This window comes from Acinonyx jubatus, chromosome D4 (assembly GCF_027475565.1).
Source record: "Acinonyx jubatus isolate Ajub_Pintada_27869175 chromosome D4, VMU_Ajub_asm_v1.0, whole genome shotgun sequence".
Lineage (NCBI taxonomy): Eukaryota > Metazoa > Chordata > Mammalia > Carnivora > Felidae > Acinonyx > Acinonyx jubatus.
In genome coordinates, this window is record NC_069391.1 from 63,076,503 (window position 1) to 63,098,943 (window position 22,441).

Here is a 22,441-nt window from a genome sequence, read left to right on the forward strand (position 1 = left end):
GGGCACTTCCCCTGCGCTGTGGTGTATAACTGGAGTTGGTGGGCGGGGCCGCAGTCAGACCTGATGTCTGCCTTCAGCCCACCGCTGGGGCCACAGTCAGACTGGTGTGTGCCTTCTCTTCCCTCTCCTAGGGGCGGGATTCACTGTGGGGTGGCGTGGCCCGTCTGGGCTACTTGCACACTGCCAGGCTTGTGGTGCTGGGGATCTGGCGTATTAGATGGGGTGGGTAGGCAAGGTGCACGGGGGCAGGAGGGGCAGGCTTAGCTCTCTTCTCCTTAGGTGATCCACTTCAGGAGGGGCCTTGTGGCAGCGGGAGGGAGTCAGATCCGCTGCTGGAGGTTTGGCTCCGCAGAAGCACAGCGTTGGAGCAAGTTCCCTGGCAGGAACTGGTTCCCTTTGGGATTTTGGCTGGGGGATGGGCGAGGGAGATGGCGCTGGCGAGTGCCTCTGTTCCCCACCAAACTGAGCTCTGTCCTCCGGGGGCTCAGCAACTCTCCCTCCCTTTGTCCTCCAGCCTTCCTGCTTTCTGAGCAGAGCTATTAACTTATGACCTCCCAGATGCTAAGTCGCGCTTGCTGTCGGAACACACTCCGTCCGGCCCCTCCGCTTTTGCCAGCCAGACTTGGGGGCTCTGCTTGGCCGGCGAGCCGCCCCTCCGCCCCGGCTCCCTCCCGCCAGTCCGTGGAGCGCGCACCGCCTCGCCGCCCTTCCTACCCTCTTCCGTGGGCCTCTCGTCTGCGCTTGGCTACGGCGACTCCGTTCTGCTAATCCTCTGGTGGTTTTCTGGGTTATTTAGGCAGGTGTAGGTGGAATCTAAGTGATCAGCAGGATGCATGGTGAGCCCAGCATCCTCCTACGCTGCCATCTTCCAACCTCCCCTTGATTGACTTTTTGATTTTAACAATTTTTTATTTGTGAAAGTTTCATTTTTTTTTTTTTTTTACAAACGTATTCACTCCTAACATTCTCTCATTGGTGATCTTTGGACTGTAGTAACTTTCATTTCTTTAAATGTTATACACATAGCTGTTCTGTATTCTTCATTTAATGATTCCAATTATCTGCAGTTTTTAAGAATCTAAATGTTATATATAGTTTGTGACTGTCAAACTGTGTGTGGTTGGTGACTTGTCGTGGTGAACACAGTGCTTAATCAGTGTTATGGGCTGAACGCTCATAACAAAATGCAAATTTGAGAAACCTTCCTGTGGGGACAAATTGTTTCTGGTCCTGCTGACAGCCAGGCATTGCCCCTGACCTGGACCGCTGTGTGCATTTCTGAGGGTCTAGGCTCAGTGAGCTAAAGTGTCCCTCCCAACGTGGAGTCTGGCTCAAGGCTGTTTCCAGACAGTGCTGTTCTGCTAAGGTCTCTGCCCCAAGGCACCCCTATTCTGTTTCAGTTGTGTTCTGCTCCGACTCCTGCCTGGCCCTAATACTTTATCAGTCTGTGTCCAGTTCCTCCTTTTTTAAAGGAAGAGGGTTTGGGTGACCTCTTGTGCCTCTTTCAAGACCAGTGATCTCTCAAGTAGTGTGTCCTTTCCAGGCATAGGTTGCTTTGCACTGGGAGGGTCCCTTAGTGCACTTAGGTAGCCATTGTCAGAAGCATAAGTTAAGTGAAATATTTGTAGTTTTCCCAGTTGTTGGCTGACATTTAACTTTGAAAACAAAATCTAAGCTATGCTTGTGAATCACCCTTTGTCAAACCATCTTTTCTCTCTGGTTAAAAAAAATTCAACCTATATCACACAAACTCAGACTAGCACTTTTCCCTGGCTAATCCCAGATTCACCTATGAACAACAGAGCTAAATTCCAAAGTTTTTCTCATTTCACTATAAACTCAATGAGATACTGTTTCTATTTTTTTTTTAATTTTTTTTTTTTTTACTTGCATTATACCACTTAGTCATTCCTTGAAGGAAATCAAGAAGTAAACCCTCCAATGTCAGCTGTCCTCAGTGAATGATGCGCTGGGGGGGTCTGGATATGAGCTGCCACTCTCTGGGACTTGCCTGCCATAGGCCTGGCCCTATCTGTGTATAACTCCATGCATTTTTTCCTATTTAATAATGTGTTTCTTAGAAAACAAATACTTTACAAAAGTTTTTGTCATCAGTAGTCACTTTGCAAATGAAAATGCCATAAAGGCATATCAATTATAAATAAACCAGTAAATGATGAAATCATCAAGATTTCAGGTTTTACCCAACTTTAAGGATGAAAACTAGGTAGGTCTGTTTTTTAAGTGGGTCTTTTGAGGACACTAAAATCATGGCACTATTTCAGCAGCTAAGTGTCTGAACTCTGGAATCAGATGGCCTGGGTTTGAATCATGGCTTTGCCACTTACTAACTCTGGGTCCTTGGACAAGTTATTTAACCACTCTGAGCCTCAATTTCCTTATCTTTAAAATGTGGACAATGAGATAAAGTATCTGATTCATAGGATGTGGATTGAATGAGATAATAGAGATGAGCACTTAGAACAATGCTGGACACGGAAAATGTCCAGTAATGTTAACTGTTGTTAAATATTTCTATTTCTTGAGGTCAGCCTGTTTTTGAGCTGACCTCTTTTCACCCCAGACAGAATTGGTTCTTCCTATAGTGCATGGCTTCAATAGTTTTTTTTTTTCTGTTACATATATAGTTGACCCTTGAACGACACATAAATGAACTGTGTGGGTTCATTTATGTGTGAATTTATAAATACACACAGTACTGTAAGTATATTTTCTCTTCCTTATTATTTTCTATTTTTATTATAGATATTGACTCTTTATTAGCTTTATATACTTAAATATCTCATTCCAGCATGTGACTTGTCTTTGTTACTTAGGGTTTTTCTTTTCTTTTTTTCTTAGAGTACATAATTTATTTAAATTGAAGTTCGTTAACGTACAGTGTAGTATTAGTTTCAGGAGGAGAAACCAGTGGTTCATCACTTCCATATAACACCCAGTACTTATCCAACAAGTGCCCTCCTTAATGCCCATCACCCATGTAGCCCATCCCAACACCAACCCTCAGTTTCTTCACTGTGTTTAAGAGTCTCTTATGGTTTGCTTCCCTCTCTGTTTTTGTCTTATTTTTCCTTCCCTTCCCCAGTGATCATCTGTTTTGTTAATTAAATTCCACATGAGTGAAATCGTATGATACTTGTCTTTCTCTGACTGACTTATTTCATTTAGCATAATACATTCTAGCTCCATCCACATTGTTGCAAATGGCAAGATTTCATTCTTTGTGATCACTGAGTAATATTCCATTGTATATATATACACCACATCTTCTTTATGCAGTCATCAGTTGATGTCCATTTGGCTCTTTCCATGATTTGGCTATTGTTGATAGTGCTGCTAAAACATTAGGGTGCATGTGCCCCTTCAGAATCAGCATTTTTGTATCCTTTGGATAAATACCTAGTAGTGCAATTGCTGGGTCGTAGGGTAGTTCTATTTTTAATTTTTTGAGGGCCCACCATACTATTTTCCAGAGGGGCTACCCCAGTTTGCATTCTCATCAATAGTTCAAGAGGGTTCCCGTTTCTCTGCATCCTTGCCAACATCTGTTGTTTCCTGAGTTGTTAATTTTAGCCATTCTAACAGGTGTGAGGTGGTATCTTATTTTGGTTTTGATTTGTATTTCCCTGATGATGAGTGATGTGGAGCATCTTTTCATATGTCTGTTAGCCATCTGGATGTCATCTTTGGAAAAGTGTCTCTTCATGTCTTCTGACTACTTCTTTATTGGATTATTTGTTTTTTGGGTGTTGAGTTTGATAAATTCTTTAAAATTTTTGTTTAATTTATTTTTTAAGTTTACATCCAAGTTAGTTTACATATAATGCAACAATGATTTCATTGTTCAGGAGTAGATTCCTTAATGCCCCTTACCCTTTTAGCCCACCCCCTCTCCTACAACCTCTCCAGTAACCCTCTGTTTCTTCTCCATATTTAAGAGTCTCTTATGTTTTTGTCCCCCTCCCTGTTTTTTACTATTTTTGCTTCCCTTCCCTATGTTCATCTGTTTTGTATCTTAAAGTCCTCATATGAGTGAAGTCATATGATATTTATCTTTCTTTGACTAATTTTGCTTAGCATAATACCCTCCAGTTCCATCCATGTAGTTGCAAATGGCAAGATTCCATTCTATTTGATTGCTGAGTAATACTCCACTGTATATATATATACCGCATTTTCTTTATCCATTCATCCATGGATGGACATTTGGGCTCTTTCCATACTTTGGCTACTGTTGATAGGGCTTCTATAAACATTGGGGTGCATGTGTCCCTTTGAAACAGCATCCCTGTATCCCTTGGATAAATACTTAGTAGTGCAATTGCTGGGTCATAGGGTAGTTCTCGTTTTAATTTTTTGAGGAACCTCCACACTGTTTTTCAGATTGTTTGCCCCAGTTTGCATTCCCACCAGCAGTGCAAAAGAGGTCCTCTTTCTCCTGATCCTCGCCAACATCTCTTGTTGCTTGAGTTGTTAATGTTAGCCATTCGGACAGGTGTGAGGTGGTATCTCATTGTGGTTTTGATTTGTATTTCCCTGTTGATGAGTGATGTTGAGCATTTTTTCATGTGTCAGTTGGCCATCTGGATGTCTTCTTTGGAGAAGTGTCTATTCATGTCTTTTGCCCATTTCTTCACTGGATTATTTGTTTTTTGCGTGCTGAGTTTGCTAAATTCTTTATAGATTTTGGATACTAACCTTTTATCTGATATGTCATTTGCAAATATCTTCTCCCATTCTGTTGGTTGCCTTTTAGTTTTGCTGATGGTTTCCTTTGCTGTGCAGAAGTTTTTTATTTTTATGAGGTCCCAATAGTTCATTTTTGCTTTTGTTTCCCTTGCCTCTGGAAACGTGTTGAGTAAGAAGTTGCTGTGGCCGAGGTCAAAAAGGTTTTTGCCTGCTTTCTCCTCTAGGATTTTGATGGCTTTCTGTCTTACATTTAGGTCTTTCGTCCATTTTGAGTTTATTTTTGTAAATAAATAAAAAAAATTTTTTTTCTTAGAAGTGGTCCAGGTTCATTTTTCTGCATATTGCTATCCAGTTTTCCCAGCACCACTTGCTGAAGAGACTGTCTTTATTCCATTGGATATTCTTTCCTGCTTTGTCAAAGATTAGTTGGCCATACGTTTGTGGGTCCATTTCTAGATTCTCTATTCTGTTCCATTGATCTGAGTGTCTGTTCTTGTGCCAGTATCATACTGTCTTGATGATTACAGCTTTGTAGTACAGTTTGAAGTCCAGGATTGTGATGCCTCCTGCTTTGGTTTTCTTTTTCAAGATTGCTTTGGCTATTTGGGATCTTTTCTGGTTCCATACAAATTTTAGGATTGTTTGTTCTAGCTCTGTGAAGATGCTGGTGTTATTTTGATAGGGATTGAATTGAATGTATAGATTGCTTTGGGTAGTATCAACATTTTAACAATGTTTGTTCTGCCAATCCAGGAACATGGAATATTTTTCCTTTTTTGTGTGTGTCTTCTTCAATTTCTTTCATAAGCTTTCTAGTTTTCAGTATATAGATTTTTCACCTCTTTTGGTTAGATTTATTCCTAGGTATTTTATGGTTTTTGGTGCAGTTGTAAATGGAATCAATTCCTTGATTTCTCTTTCTGTTGCTTCATTGTTGGTGTATAGGAATGCAACCGATTTCTGTGCATTGATTTTATATCCTGCAACTTTGCTGAATTCATGGATCAGTTCTAGCAGTTTTTTGGTGGAATCTTTTGGGTTTTCCATATAGAGTATCATGTCATCTGTGAAGAGTGAAAGTTTGGCTTCCCCCTGGCTGATTTGGATGCCTTTTATTTCTTTGTATTGCCTGATTGCTGAGGCTAAGACTTCCAATACTATGTTGAATAACAGTGGCGAGAGTGGACATCCCTGTCTTGTTCCTGACCTTAGGGGGAAAGCTCTCAATTTTTCTCCATTGAGGATGATATCAGTGATAGGTCTTTCATATGTGTCTTTTGTGATCTCGAGGTATGATTCTTCTATCCCTACTTTCTTAAGGGTTTTTAGCAATAGAGGATGCTGTATTTTGTCAAATGCTTTCTTTGCATCTATTGAGAGGATCATGTGGTTCTTCTCCTTTCTTTTATTGATGTGATGCATCACATTGATTGTTTTGCAGATATTGAACCAGCCCTGCATCCCAGATGTAAATCCCACTTGGTCGTGGTGAATAATTTTTTTAATGTATTGTTGGATCTGGTTGGCTAATATCTTGTTGAGGATTTTGCATCCGTGTTCATCAGAGAAATTGGTCTGTAGTTCTCCTTTTTAGTGGGGTCTTTGTCTGGTTTTGGAATCAAGGTAATGCTGGCTTCCTAGAAAGAGTTTGGAAGTTTTCCTTCCATTTCTAATTTTTGGAACAGCTTCAAAAGAATAGGTGTTAACTCTTCCTTAAATGTTTGGTAGAATTCCCCTGGAAAGCCATCCAGCCCTGGACTCTGGTTTTTTAAGGAGATTTTTGATTACTAATTCGATTTCTTTCCTGGTTATGGTTATTTTCTATTTCTTCCTGTTTCAGTTTTGGTAGTTTATATGTTTCTAGGAATTTGTCCATTTCTTCCAGATTGCCCATTTTATTGGCATATAATTGCTCATAATATTCTCTTAGTATTTTTATTTCTGCTGTGTTGGTTTTGATCTCTCCTCTTTCATTCTTGATTTTATTTATTTCGGTCCTTTCCTTTTTCTTTTTGACCAAATTGGATAGTGGTTTATCAATTTTGTTAATTCTTTCAAAGAACCAGCTTCTGGTTTTATTGATCTGTTCTACTGTTTTTTCTTTGTTTGTTTGTTTGTTTTTGTTTTTGTTTTCAATAGCATTGATTCCTGCTCTAATCATTATTATTTCTTGTCTTCTGCTGGCTTTGGGTTTTATTTGCTGTTCTTTTTCCAGCTCGTTAAGATGTAAGGTTAGATTGTGTATCTGAGACCTTTCTTCCTTCTTTAGGAAGACCTGGATTGCTATATACTTCCCTCTTATGACTGCCTTTGCATCCCAGAGGTTTTGGGTGGTGGTGTTATCATTTTCATTGGCTTCCATGTACTTTTTAATTGCCTCTTTAACTTCTTGGTTAAACCATTCATTCTTTAGTAGGATGTTCTTTAGGCTCCAAGTATTAGTTATCTTTCCAAATTTTTTCTTGTGGTTGATTTTGAGTTTCATAGCATTGTGGTCTGAAACTATGCACAGTATAATCTCAATCTTTTTGTGCTTGTTGAGGGATGATTTGTGTCCCAGTATGTAATCTATTCTGGAGAATGTTCCATGTGCACTGGAGAAGAATGTATATTCTGCTGCTTTAGGATGAAGTGTTCTGAAACAGTCTGTTAAGTCCATCTGGTCCAGTGCGTCATTCAAAGCCATTGTTTCCTTCTTGATTTTCTTCTTAGATGATCTGTCCATTGTTGTAAGTGGGATGTTGAAGTCCCCTACTATTATGGTATTTATAATCAGTGAGTTTATGTTTATGATTAATTGATATATATATTTGGGTACTCTCACATTTGGAGCATAAATGTTTACAATTGTTAGATCTTCTCGGTGGATAGACCCCTTAATTATGATATAATGCTTTTCTTCATCTCTTGTTACAGTCTTTATTTTAAAGTCTAGATTTTAATCTAGATATAATCTGATATAAATATGGCTACTCCAGCTTTGTTTTTCGACTGTTACCATGAAAGATGGTTCTCCATCCCCTTGCTTTCAATCTGAAGGTGTCTTTAGGTCTAAAGTGGGTCTCTTGTAAACAGCATTTAGATGGATCTTGTTTTCTTATCCATTCTGTTACCCTATGTCTTTTGATTGGAGCATTTAGTCCATTGATGTTTAGAGTGAGTACTGAAAGATATGAATTTATTGCCATTTTGTTTCTTGTAGAATTGGAGTTTCTGGTGGTGTTCTCTGGTCCTTTCTAGTCTTTGTTGCTTTTGGTCTTTTTTTTTTTCTTTTTTTTTTTCCATCTTTTCTCCCTTCAGAGAGCCCCCATTAAAATTTCTTGCAGGGGTGGTTTAGTGGTCATGAAATCCTTTAATTTTTGTTTGTCTGGGAAACTTTTAATCTCTCCTTCTATTTTGAATGACAGTCTTGCTGGATAAAGAATTCTTGGCTGCATATTTTTCTGATTCAGCACATTGAATATGCCCTGCCACTCCTTTCTGGCCTGCCAAGTTTCTGTGGATAGGTCTGCTGCAAACCTGATCTGTCTTCCCTTTTAGGTTAGGGACTATTTTTCCCTTGCTGCTTTCATGATTCTCTCCTTGCCTGAGTGTTTTGTGAATTTGACTGTGATATGCCTTATTGATGGTCGGTTTTTGTTGAATCTAATGGGAGTCCTTTGTGTTTCCTGGATTTTGATGTCTGTGTCTTTCCCCGGGTTAGGGAAGTTTTCTGCTATGATTTGCTCACATAACCCTTCTACCCCTTTTTCTCTTTCTTCATCTTCTTGGACCCCTATGATTCTAATGTTGTTCCTTATTGATGAGTCACCAATTTCTCTAATTCTTGTACTCTTTTGCCTTAGTCTCCCTCTTTTTTTTCTGCTTCATTATTCTTCATAAGTTTGTCTTCTATATCGCTGATTCGCTATTCTGCCTCATCCATCCTTGCTGCCGTGGCATCTATTCATGATAACAGCTCAGTTATAGCATGTTTTATTTCATCCTGACTAGCTTTTACTTCTTATCTCCACAGAGAGGGATTCTAATCTGTTTCTGACCCTAGCTAGTATTCTGGTTATTGTGATTCTAAATTCTGGTTCAGACATCTTGCTTGTATCTGTGTTGCTTAAGTCCCTGGCTGTCATTTCTTCCAGCTCTTTCTTTGTGGTGAATTCCTTCATTTCATCATTTTGAAGGAAGAAAAGGAATTGATAAGGTAAAAAAAAAAAGAAAATTAAAAAATTAAAAACAACACATACAAATCAAATGCATGATGCTAGATTCTAGGTGTGTTTTGGTCTGGTTATTGAAAGGAGCTTGATAGAAAAAAAAGGGGAAAAAAAAGAAAAAAAGTTTAAAAATTTGAGAAAATGAATACAGTGAAATAGAATAAAATGAAATGGAAGTAAAATAGAATTTGAAAAATTTACAAAAGAAGTAAAAAATATAGTTAAAAAATAAAAATATTTTTAATAAAAATTGAAAATAAAAATAACTTTTTTCTCTCTGTATTCAAGAAAAGAAATGAAAAAGAAAAAAAAAGAAAATTGAATAGATGGACCCTTGAACAGACTGAAATATGATTGAAATTACATTGGTTTCCCCTAGAAGTCAAACTATGAAGCACTTTATAGTCCACAAACTAGGCAGGCGGAGAGATTTGTGATGTTCCTGAAGAGCGAGGTTGGCCCAGTTGGGTGGGGCTTAGTGCAACAACTCCATTCTCCACTAAATGGCGCTGCTTAGATTACTGGGGTGATTGTTGTGGTGCTTGTAGGTATGTATAAGCATGTGCAGGAGGGGTGAAAATGGCATCACCCAGCTACCCAGTCTCTAGTATTGGAACTCTGTGCTCTCCCCAATGAGCAACTGCAACTGCACACCTGTACTTTTTCTCCGGCTTCTGTCTACTCCCCGCTTTTACACTGTCTGTGACCAAGCCATCAGGTTGTCAGGCCGCACCTCCTTCCTGAGTTTTATCTCACATGTGGCTGTGTTTCCCAACCCCTCACTTCTGAGGGGCTGTGGCTTTCACCCACTCAGATCCTCTGGGGGAGAGTCTCACCAAGCAATGGCTGAGTGTCGGCTGCACCCAGGAATGTTCGCGGGACCGTGCTGCTGCTGATTCCCAGAGACTGTGGCTGGGTGGCAGCCTGCCCCAGAAAAAGTTCACGTGATCGTGTAGCAGCAGTGTTTCAGGGATTATGGAAAATCACAACACACATCTGGCACCAGGCTTCACCCTTAATGACCTTGCTCCAGTACCAGTGAATGTGGTTGTTCTCTGGGGTCTGCTGGGACTGGGTGGCTGCATAGCCTCTACCAAATGCCCTTCCAGCAGTGGAACCGTTTCTTCCTGTGTGGCCTGAGAACCTCCCGGACTCCACTCTGCTCCTGGGGATTTGCCCTTCCCACCAGAGCACCGCCAAGTATTGAGCTGTGGAGTTTCAGACTCTGTGCTCCCCCTGTTTATAGAGTCTTAATGGAATTTAAACCCTCTCCTTTCTCCTTTCTCCCTTTTTAGTTCAGTCCCTGTGGCTGTTTCCAGTTTTCCACTTTCCAGCTGCTTTTGGAGGGGAGGTACTTTTCCCGAACTCTCTCCCTATCTGTGTCCTCTCTCCACAAGCAAAACAGCTCTCTTCCCTCCGTGGCTTCTCTCTCCCCCAGTTCACTTCTCCGTGCCGTGTACCTGCTGAGTTCTGTGGTTCAGGTTGTGCAGATTATTGTGTTAATCCTCAAATCCATTTTCTAGGTGTGCAGGATGGTTTAGTGTTGATCTGGCCGCATTTCATGGACGCGAGACACACAAAAAACTTTCATGCTGTTCTACCATCTTGGCCTCTCCCTGAGTTTGATCAGTTCTTTATAGATTTTGGATACTAACCCTTTATCTGATATGTCATTTGTAAATATTTTTTCCCATTCCATTGGTTGCCTTTTAGTTTTGTTGATTGTTTCCTTCACTGTGCATAAGTTTTTTATCTTGATGAGGTCCCAATAACTCATGATTTTCTTAATAATATTTCCTTTTCTCTAGCTTACTTTATTGTAAGAATACAGTATTCAATGCATATAATATACAAAATATGTGTTAATTGACTATGTTGTCAGTAAGGTTTCTGGTCTACAGTAGGCTATTAGCAGTTAAGTTTTTGGGAAGTCAAAAGTTATACCTAGATTTTTGACTGGGGGGGGGTTGGCACCCCTAGCTTCTGTGTTGTTCAGGGATCAGCTCTACTTTACCTTCAGGGGTCAAATTTTAATTCTGAAACTGCTCTTGAAGGAAACTCCAATTTTGGCATAGTGTATTTTTCAAAATCCTTTCTCAAAGTTTCTCACTCAAAGCATTGGATCACTTATTTTTTCACAGTAAGAGAAGCCATTATAAGCTTCTGAGCATATTCTTGGTTTTCAGAACAATCGGTACTGGGCTCATCTGTCCCTTTTCTTTAGCCTCTGCTCAAGGAATGACTTAGGGCTCATACATATGCATCCCAACCCTTGATTCCAGAGGATTCTGATGCTCAGCTTCTTACTTATTTTCACTCTTTCAAGTTTGCATTTCAAACTTGCTTTTTCTAACCACCAAACCTCTGTCCCTGTTGAAATATAATTACAGAATTATAACACTTAAAAAATATATGTTAAATGAATGGAATGGTGAAAAGGGTAGGATTTTAATTTTTTTTTCGAATTATGGTAGAAAGATTCAGCTCTTGAAAATGCTGTTTGTAATCAGGAGTTTGTAAATAAAACATATGATTGAGTTTAATTATGTCAGGAAGGTAAACTGGATTGTGGGATCTAAGATAATTTAATGCAGGCAAAAGTAAAATATAGGCTGAAATTTAAGTTGACAAACTAGATTTTAAAAAGCTCGCTCTGCAAGTCTTTTTAATATTGCTGAAAAATTACAGGCTCCAGTTCATTCATACCAGTGGCTGGCCCAGCCCTTGGGCCTTGGAGGTGATTATTCTAGTCTCTTTCTGCCCCAGTAGCAGATCTTTTGATCCCACTGAAGCAGCAATATATTCCTTAATGAAAACACAGAAGTATCAAATATTTTCTAATCACAGGATAAAAAAATGTTTTATTCTTTGAACCTTCACTTCTCCCACCAAGATGTAACAGATAAGAGAAAACAGGACCCTGCAGATAGCTGGGGCATAGGAGCAACGGCACTTTAAAGACTGCAGATATTCCCACGTTCTCAACAAATCAAATCTTAGTGTAAGATTGGTGCTTTGGGAGGATGGACCATAGTTATCCCACGATTTTGGCATCCCTGGCACAGCACTGAGAGCTTGGGTAGGAGTGTGTTCTTACTAGAGATGGGTGAGATGATATTACTTGAAATTCTTTGAAATCTGGAATTAGAGTAATGTGCTAGGGTACCACTGTGGTTTGTGAAAGGACTGTAAAAGTGGCCCATTATTATTTGAACATTTGTGTTGAATTTATGTATATGCTCATTCATGGAATGATAAGCAGCACAAGTTGTAAACGAGGTCATTTGTGTTCTATTTGTGACTGCCGCCGGTTTGCCCTACAATTTTGGGTAAATCAGTTATTTTTTTTGTGTCATTTTCAGAAATGGTAAGAACCTTGGAGCAGGAGTTCTGCTCCAGGGTTTCCATGTGAGCACCTCCATCTCTTGGAGACCTATAAGCTCAAATATACTGTTGGCATCTGTTGTCTGAATGTGTATCATATATATGTGCTATTATTTTTCAAATGTACATAGATGATATCTGATCTAAAAAATACAGAATGGCAAGAAGCTGCTAATTCAGCAATGCCTTTAAATATCTGCATTTTGTTAATCCACGGATGCTAAAAGCAAAACTACTGTCAAGTGGAGGTTGACATTTTTAGTGTTAAAAGTGGTATGGTTTCCTTTGTACTGAGTTAATAGAAGTTCTTTTAGTTTAGAGCCTTGTTCTTAGCCAAAGGACTATATAGGGTGCACATTGGCATATAGAAAGGTTGTTTCTTAGAAAGAAAATTGTAATACACTACTTTGATCCTTGTGGATATATCTATATATATCTATACATCCATGTCTATATATCTATCTATGTGTATCTATTTATCTTCCCTCTGGGGACACCTGGTGGTGATACTGAGAAGTGCAGCCTTTTGGTCTAGAGGCTATCTTTTACTTAGGACATTGGCTAATTCAGACTCCTCCAGACCTTGGAGAGGGGAGCTCCTTCTGTGCTCTGCCCAGCTGATGAGTTTGTGCTCTAGTTGTCCACACTCATGGATACTGAGATCTTATATCCAAGGTATTCTCCAATTCTGAATGTAAGTGGAGGTGTTTTCACTAAAATTAGGATGGAGAAAACGTTGCATGATTAGAACCCTGGGGTAGGAATTTTTAAATAAAAATAAAAGTAAAAACTATGACTGCTTTGGGTTTAAGTCTGTACTAATTTAGGAAGCCTGCAGGAAACTTTTCTGTATCCAGTAAGTTGGGTGAGACCCCTTCTCTGTGCTATAATCTCTGGTATTTTATTAGACTCACCTCCTCCAGGGCAGATGCTGTGGGTTATGTACTCTTACTATCTGGACCTAGCAGAGTAGGCACTCAGTAACATCATATTGAGTTTTTTAATCTTTTTATTTTATGCATGAATAGGATTATTTATAGTTCCTGGGGCTATGAATTAATGTTGAATTTATGAAAATTATAAACATAAAAAACTTAGATTTTTTTAAGCCTTTAAATTCAGTTTATGAATACTGTTGCTCTCTTTATAAAGTTACTAATTTTTGTATTGACATAGCATTTACTTTCATTATTTATTAATGGTTTATTAATTCAAGTTTAGCTGATTAAAACCTCCTAAACAATTTAGTGTACATTGGTCTCATTTACCAAAAAAAATTAAGCATTTTAAACTGCATTTACAAATACAATTCACCTTATTTTTCTCCAGCTATTCTAAGCCCTAATAAAGCCCTAGCAAAGCTTATGAGCCAGGTTGCCTAACACACCTAAGCAACTCCTTGAAATCTAATAAACCAAACTTAGAAATGTGGTAAATCAGCTTCTTTTAAACATCAGATACTGTGTTCAGATGGACTCAGATTTTCTTACCTCTTTCAAATGAAAATTGCAAGTGTAATCCCAATTGCAAATTTCAGTTTCAAACCACAGAGGCCAAGATGTTGGGTGCTCTAACTTGTCAAATTGTGGTAATTAGCTTAATAACAGAGACATGGTATTCTGAAGATTACAGAATTTAAGTTTGTAATTGAGTTTATTCCTTAACATGAAAGCCTGGTGTACTTTATCTCTAATATTTTTCTCTACTATCCCTATTAAGAAACATACTCAGGCCAAAAGCAGTTACTGTGTTGAAGATTTGTGATCCGGATTCTGTTATTAACAGTTTGGAGATTCTCACCTGGACCCTGGGCTGGGCACTAAATTCTGGTAGGAAGATACTCCCTAAGACACAGGGACACAGGCTGAGCCCTTTCTGGAGTCTGATTCCCTCTGCTCTGTCACTGGGAGTCCAGGCTTATGCCTCCTAACTGGGATTTAGCTTTAAAATCAAACACATCTTATGATCCCTCTTTTTGGGTGGATGGAATTTGCACCCCACTTACGCCTCAGCTAATTGTCTTCACTTCTTGAGTGAAATGAACATATTTCTTCTGATTGGATTCTTTCCTGTACATATATGCTTTTTGTGTGGTTCTTGATTACAGTTCTGTAGTCATTTTCTTTTCAATATAGTACTCAACGTTGAATGTCTGGTGAATTAACTTTGGTCATAGGGTACAGGATTATCACTGACATATGGAATTCACTAATTTCTCTCTCTCTCTCTCTTTTTCTCATGCACTCTTTAGTCCCCATCACCTATTTCACACATCCCCCCACCCACCTTCCCTGTGGCAACCATCAGTTTGGTCTCTGTAGTTAAGTGTCTGTTTCTTGGTCTCTCTCTCTTTTTCCTGTGCTCACTTGTTTTGTTCTTTAAATTCCACACCCGAGTGAAATCATATGGTATTTATTTTTCTGTGACTGACTTATTTCTCTTAGCATAATACTGTCTAGCTCCATCTATGTCATTGCAAATGGTAAGATTTCATTATTTTTCTTTTTTATGGGGGAATAATATTCCATTTATGTGTGTATATAGCACATCTTCTTTATCCATTCATCTCTTTTTTCCCAGTTTTTAAAAGAAAGATTTATTTAATAAATTTCACTTAGTACAGTACATCTAACGGAAATCACAATACAAGGAAAGTTTTAAATCAAAGCCTCAGCATCTCATACAAATAACATGACCAAACTCCTAAAGTATTGGTATTAAATTTCAAAATTGTCCCAGATCTTAAAAAAAATACAAGTGTACACTTACATGCCTTATAGGATATTAAACCAAACAGTTAGAATTAACAAACATGCCAGGTGTTTTCACTCTGAATCATAGACACAGCTCCTACATTTCAGTTTGGCAGAAAAGTGTATTTCTCAACATGTATCCAAAGCTTTCAGAGTATTGTGCTGTAAGAGCAACATTTAGCTCTTTCTGCCATCTTGGAACCTGTGGAGGCCTGCTGGGAACAGGACTCCTGAAATGACAAATATATCTGGAAGGCTGTGGTCCAAAGCCATTTTTGCTGGCTGTAAGCAGGGTCTCCGGAACCAAAGGGAGCACACAGCTCTTCTTCAAATTGAAGGTCTTTATACTTGAGATGAAACTGAATTCTCTATAGGCAAGAGATATGCTTATGTGTACAAAGCAAAGAACAACACAGTGACTCCTGAAGGCAAACCAAATAAAACCAGAGTAATCTGGGGAAAGGTAACTTGTGCTCATGGAAACAGTGGCATGGTTCGTGCCAAATTCCAAAGCAACCTTTCTGCTAAAGCCATTGGCCACAGAATCCATGTAATGCTGTATACCTCAAGGATTTAAACTAACTGAAAAGTAAATAAAGGTGTAGAAAGAAAAAAAAACATCATTTAACATAAGTGTAACTGTTTTAACCTACACACACTTGCTGCTTAGGCACACTCCTACAATATAACTAACTTGAGGAAAACTAAAAATTGTTTTAACAGTGATGGTCAGTACTGAATATTGCTATTACATCCCAGATGAACATTTCAGTGTTCAAAATTACTGAGCTTGAAATTCTTTTTTTTTAATGTTTATTCATTTTTGAGAGACAGAGACAGAGTGTGAGCAGGGAAGGGGCAGAGAGAGAGGGAGACACAGAATCCAAAGCAGGCTCCAGACTCTGAGCTGTCAGCACAGAGCCCAACGTGGGGCTCGAACTCATGAACTGTGAGATCATGACCTGAACCAAAGTCGGACGCCTAACCAACTGGGCCACTCAGGCACCCCTGAGCTTGAAGTTCTACAACAACCTTAACCTTCACGTTAGAGCAAGCATGAATCATGAGCCTGTAATGCAAAACTGTTAAATGTAATTTTTTTTATTTTTAATTAAAAAAATTTTTTTAAATGTTTTTTATTTTTGAGGGAGAGACACACAGAGAGCAAGCAGGGGAGGGGCAGAGAGAGAGGGAGACAGAGAATCTGAAGCAGGCTTCAGGCTCTGAGCTGTCAGCACAGACCCCAGCGTGGGCTCAAACCCACGAACTGTGAGCCAAAGTCAGACACTTAACCGACTGAGCCACCCAGATGCCCCTAAGTTTAATTTTTTTAAAGTAGGCTTCACACCCAGTGTGGAGCCCAGTGCAGGGTTTGAATTTGCAACACTGAGATCAAGAGTCGGAAGCTTAATTGACTGAGCCACATAGGCGCCCCTAATTTTTGTAGAAAGAAAGAAAGGGAGGAAGGAAGGAAGGAAGGAAGGGAGGGAGGGAGGGAGGGAAGAAGGAAGGAAGGGAGGGAGGAAAAGAAGGAAAAAAACAAAGGGAGGAAAGGAAGGAAGGAAAGAGAAAGAAAAGAAAGAAGCTGACCAAGAATGATCAGAATCAATGCTATTTCCCTTTCACCAATCATACCTGATATGCTAGACATCCCTCCCGTTCTACAACTGCCATTATCCATTCATCTCTTGATGGACACTTGGTCTGCTTCCATAATTCGGCTATTGTAAATAATGCTGCAATAAACATAAGGGTGCATGTATCCCTTTGAATTAGTGCTTTTGTATTTTGGGGGTAAATACATAGTAGTGTGATTACTAGATCATAGGGTGGTTCTGTTTTTACTTTATGAAGAACCTCCACATTTTCCACAGTGGCCACACCAGCCTACATTCCCACCAACAGTGCACAAGTATTCCCTTTTCTCCACATCCTTACCAACACTTGTTTCCTGTGTTTTGGATTTTAGGCATTCTGACAGGTGTGAGATGATACCTCATTGTGGTTTTGATTTGCATTTCCCTGATGATCAGTGATGTTGAGCATCTTTTAATTTGTCTGTTGCCCATCTCGATGTCTTCTTTGGAGAAATATTTATGTGTTCTGCCCATTTTTTACTGGATTACTTATTTTGGGGGTGTTGACTTTAATGAATTCTTTATAGATTTTGGATACCAACTCTTTATCAGATCTATCATTTGAAAATATCTTCTCCCATTCAGTACATTGCCTTTTAGTTTTATTGATTGTATCTTTTGCCATGCAGCTTTTGATTTTGATGTAATCCCAGTAGTTTACTTTTGCTTTTATTTCCTTTGTCTCAGGAGACCTAATTAGAAAGATGTTGCTATGACCAGTGTCAAAGAAATTACTGCCTGTGCTCTCTCCTAGGATTTTTATGGTTTGAGGTCTCACATTTAGGTCCTTAATCCATCTTGAGTTTATTTTTGTGTACAGTGAAAGAAAGTGGTTCAGTTTCATTCTTTTGTACATTGTCGTCCAGTTTTCATTAGTTGAAGAGACTGTCTTTCCCATTGTATATTCTTGCCTCCTTTGTGGAATATTACTTGACCATGTAATTGTGGGTTTATTTCTGGGTTTTCTGTTCTGTACTGTTGATCTATGTGTCTATTTTTGTGCCAGTACCATACTGTTTTGATGACTACATCTTTGTAATATAACTTAAAATCTGGAATTATGATACCTCCAGCTTTGGTTTTCTTTTTCAGGATTACTTTGGCTAGTCAGGGTCTCTTCTGGTTCCATACAAATCTTAGGATTGTTTGTTCTAGTTGTGTGAAAAATGCTGTTGGTGTTTTTATAGGGATTGCATTAAATCTGTAGATTGCTTTGGGTAGTATAGACATTTTAACAATATTTGTTCTTCCAATCCAGGAGCATGGAATATCTTTCCATTTCTTTGTGTCATCTTCAGTTTCTTTCATCAGTGTTTTATAGTTTTCAGAGGACAGGTCTTTCACTCTTCGGTTAAGTTTATTCCTAGGTATGTTATTATTTTTGGTGCAATTGTAAATGGGATTGTTGTTGTAATTTCTCTTTCTGCTGCTTCATTAGTGTATAGAATAGCAACAGATTTCTATACATTGATTTTGTATCCTGTATACTACTAAATTTGCTGATCAGTCCTAGCAGTTTTTTGGTGGAGTCTTTGGGTTTAATTTATAGATTATCATGTCATCTGCAAATAGTGAAAATTTTACTTCTTCCTTACCAATTTGGATGTCTTTTGTTTCTTTTTGTTGTCTCATTGCTGTGGGATCCATTCATTTCATTCTTTTTCATCCAAAGCCAGTGACCCTTCCCTGATTTTCCCTTCTAACACCAGTGGTTCTCAGCTGCTGCACATTAGAATTATCTCTGGAGCTTTGATATTGCATGCAGTCAAGGGCCCCACCTCAAATCAACGGAAGGAGAACTTCTGTCAGGCATCATTGTGTGTTAAAAGTGTGCCAGCTGATTCAGATGCACAGAAGGTTAGAGAGCACTGTTGTGACATAGTTGTTAAACAGAAGATTTCAGACCATTACAAAAACTTTCCCAGTTCTTACCCCCCTTTATGTGGAAATATAATGGGAAGTGCACAGATAGAATGAAAAGCATACCTAAGGGTGAAAGTTTGGCTGATTCACCACTGGACGATTTTCCTGTAACAATTTGGAGTTACAAAGGGGATGTTTTTAGATGTAGGTTATAAAATCTTTATCGTACGTTTTTCTTTTTTGTTTAAAGCATTTGTGGGTGGGTCACATGGGGACTCTTCTTAATCTGTTATTATACCCAGCACAGTAAGGCACACATCCAAGCGTTTCCTTCCTTGCCCCAGGTTTCTGTTGATGTACTCCACAGTTTTGTGCAGCTATTACAATTCAGCCCTCACAACGGCAGTGGTTGGAGCCATCAAGGTAAGGGGGTGACGCCTTGGGAATTGGGAAATCAGCCATGAATCCAGTCTTCATGATAGAAGCAGAGTTTGATTTTATTGTTGTTACGGGGGGGATAGTGAGCATGGAGGCTTGTGGCATTTTCAGCTGCACCTGGGTGATCCTTTCTTAGGTCTTCTCATCCCCCAATCTGTAAAACAGAGGGAGGGCTTGTTCATTTAAAAAGGAGAGACAAATTATCACTTTAAGGTTAGGGGTGGTGAAAGGGGATGGTCTGGGAAAATGACGTAAAACTGAGAAAAATTCCAAATTTCTGCGCTCAGCAAGATACCTTGTTTGGTACCTTGTTAGTACGGTTTGGTTTTCTGGGAGAGCCTGCTGACTAGGAAAGAGAAGCCCAGGTGAGGCGCCTGGGTGGCTCAGTCAGTTAAGCGACTGACTTTGGCTCAGGTCATGACCTCGTGGTTTGTGAGTTCGAGTCCCACGTTGGGCTCTGTGCTGACAGCTTGGAGCCTGCTTCAGATTCTGTGTCTCCCTTTCTCTCTGCCCCTCCTCTTCTCATGCTCTGTCTCTCTCTGTCTCTCAAACAAAAATTAAGCAAATAAATAAGCATTAAAAAATGTGTAAGAAAGGGAAGCCCCGTGAAGAACTGTTTTTCAATCTAGGTATATGCTCACTTATAAGGTTCTAAACTCATGGATTGTGCGTAGGTGTGTTTTATGTGTGTGCGTTTGAATCCACACAGTCCTGAAGAAGAGGATGGGTTTTCTGTGTTCTCTCATACAGTTGCCTTGTTTCTCTATTCACATGAATAAAGTGAGTGAGAAAGACTTCCTGCTTTAACAGTTGACTTGTCTGTTGGCTGCCCAGACCCTCCTAGAATACCCGGGGCAGGGCACTACTTGGAATTTGCTGGATGTCTGATCTGTGTGAGTTTAGGGTCAGTATGATTAAAATTCACTACCCAATGATGGTAAAGAGATGGGATCTGAAAAGCTGATGACAACTCAACTCTTACACATCTTTTTTTGTGTGTGATGCAGTGTTCTGTAATTATGCCATGGTTTACCTTATTTCTTTATAAAGCCATGTGTAATGGTTTTTTACTTATTCATTCAATACTCTGTGAACACCTATGTACTTACAAGTCTCTGAGCAAAGTTAAAGTCTCTGAGCAAAGCTAAAATATTTAGTTTCAGATTTTACCATATACATGTATTTCCCCCTTAAATTCTTCACTTTTAAAATGACTGATCTGAGGCACCTGAGTGGCTCGGTTAGTTAAGTGTCCAACTCTTGATTTTTGGCTTAGGTCGTGATCTTGTGGTTCATGAGATCAAGCCCCAAGTTGGGCTGTGTGCTGACAGCATGGAGCCTGCTTGGGATTCTCTCCCTCCCTCTCTCTGCCCCTCCCCTGCTCACATTCTCTCTCTCTCTCTCCCTCTAAATAAGAAAGTAAGTAACTAACTAAATAAATAAATAAACTTTAATAAAGTAAAATAAAATGACTAATCTTCTCTCTCTTTCTGCAGAATGTATCCATTGCCTACATTGGGATGTTAGTTGGTGGAGACTACATTTTCTCTGTGTTAAACTTTGTAGGGTTAAATATTTGGTAAGTGGGATTTCTAAATGAACTCATTTTAGTAAAATATGAGTTTTAAAAAGTCTGATTTATAAGTGAAAGAATGCAAGATGTTTTGACATTTCAGTTTCTAAGATAATTTTACTTAAATCACTCAGTTCATCTGTTTTAATGACATGCTCCTTCACGTGGATCATGGGGACGTGTGTAATGAAAATTCAAGGGGCTGAGATCCAAACTTAATTCATGTGTCTTTCTCACAAAAAAAGTCTCCTAAATTATGTTTCTTCCTCTTGTGAAGTGGGCCTGACTGATGTCCTGCTCTGTCAGAGCACCATCCGCTAAGGATATTGGGAGGAGTGGCTGAGATACTTTTGAAAGGCATTTTGGGGTCCTACACATGGAGTGCTGTTTTAAGATAATAGCATAGTTTATTCAATAATAAAGTATTTGTTTCTCTCCAAAGTTTTGTATTAGATTTGATCTACTTTTTTCTTTCCCAAAAGATTTCTAGAGGAGTGATTCTCATCAAGTAATCCACAAACTTGAGGAGAAAAATTCCCTTCAAATTAAGCGGGCTATACTTATAAAGATGTCAGGAATTGCTGGTGGTACCACCTATGAGATTTATTTATTCTCACTTTTCTTTTCTCCTTTCAGCATGGCAGGGGGCTTGAGATACTCGTTTTTAACTCTGAGCAGCCAGTTAAACCCTAAACAATCTGTGGACGAAGAAAGCATCCCTCTGGATTTAAAGAGTTAGGATCTGGGGCAGAATCGCAGCCTGGCTTGCAAACTGGGAACATGCAGCGGCATTCCCACATGTAGGAATGTGGATCCCGATGTTCTGGTCATGGGCAGCACTTACCCCCCTGCTTAAAGCACCACAGGAACATCTGCAAAATGCAGAGAGAATCTACCTCATGTGCTGCTGCACGGCGAGCCCTCATCAGCCCTGAGAAATGTATTTGAGCAGAGCTTTACCATCTGAAAGTGAATCTTTCACAGTAAACCATTGGTTAAAGGTATTATTTCCAAAGGTCTTGCACAGGCAGGGCACTGAACGGTTGGTGACCCATCCAAATATCTGTGCTGCTGTTTGCCAGTACCTTGTGTGCTAAGAGGAGGGGAAAGGTCGATGGTGTGATTATTATCAGCATGTTGGCCTTAATTTTAAAGGTCCCAGCCAGAGCAAAGTGCCAGTGAGAGCATTTTTTTTTCAGTTTAAGCAGACTTTTCTTTATTTTAATAAAGTTAGCCAGTTAGCTCCAAGTTATTTGTTAGCTCTGATTTCATTTTATATGTTGGTATCTTTTCCCAGTCATCAAAGTAAAATAAAAAATAATTTATACTCATGTCTCATACTGTTCCATTATTGGAGATAGGCAGAAAGATAGTCAATTATTCACTGTGCCTTCAAGGGTGATCTTCCTTTTAAGGCTCATGCTGGAAAAAACTTGTAAAATAACTCAACAGGAAAAAAAAAAAAAAACTCCATGTGTCCTGTTAACATTTAAGTAGCTCTTATTTCTCTCCCATCTCTCTAAGTTCAGGGGGCTTTGACATTCAGATCACTTGGACTTTAACCAAAGGTACATTTCTTCACAGGCTTGTCTAACCTCCCAGATGTGTGGTGTGTGGGAAGGAGCCCTGAATGGATGAGTGTTATTTTTATCTCCATCAAAAAATGAGCTGGGATGGGGCACCTGGGTGGCTCAGTCGGTTAAACATCTGACTTCAGCCTAGGTCATGATCTCGCAGTTCCTGGGTTTGAACCCTGCATCGGGCCCTGTGCTGAGACAGCTCAGAGCCTGGAGTCTGCTTCGGATTCTGTGTCTCCCTCTCTGCCCCTCCTCCACTCACTCTCTGTCTCTCTCTCTCAAAGAAAATGAATAA

At 39.4% G+C, this 22,441-nt stretch overlaps 1 protein-coding gene and 1 pseudogene across 4 annotated transcripts in view; both read left to right on the top strand.

The window, feature by feature from the left end:
- The window catches only part of SLC35D2 (solute carrier family 35 member D2), a 62,220-nt gene extending 40,324 nt beyond the window's left edge, over positions 1 to 21,896 (top strand). For 3 of the 4 annotated variants that reach the window (XM_027048131.2, XM_053205163.1, XM_027048136.2), the window contains 3 exons: positions 18,903 to 18,981; positions 20,493 to 20,575; positions 21,206 to 21,896. In XM_027048131.2, the coding sequence (XP_026903932.1) occupies positions 18,903 to 18,981; positions 20,493 to 20,575; positions 21,206 to 21,308 (265 nt within the window). In that variant the 3' untranslated portion in view covers positions 21,309 to 21,896. Of the gene's footprint in view, positions 1 to 14,024; positions 14,135 to 18,902; positions 18,982 to 20,492; positions 20,576 to 21,205 lie in introns of those variants that run through there. The other variant, XR_008291201.1, reaches the window with a different exon arrangement.
- On the top strand, positions 14,141 to 16,536 carry LOC106971485 (60S ribosomal protein L35a-like; annotated as a pseudogene).
- Positions 21,897 to 22,441: the final 545 nt, after the last annotated feature.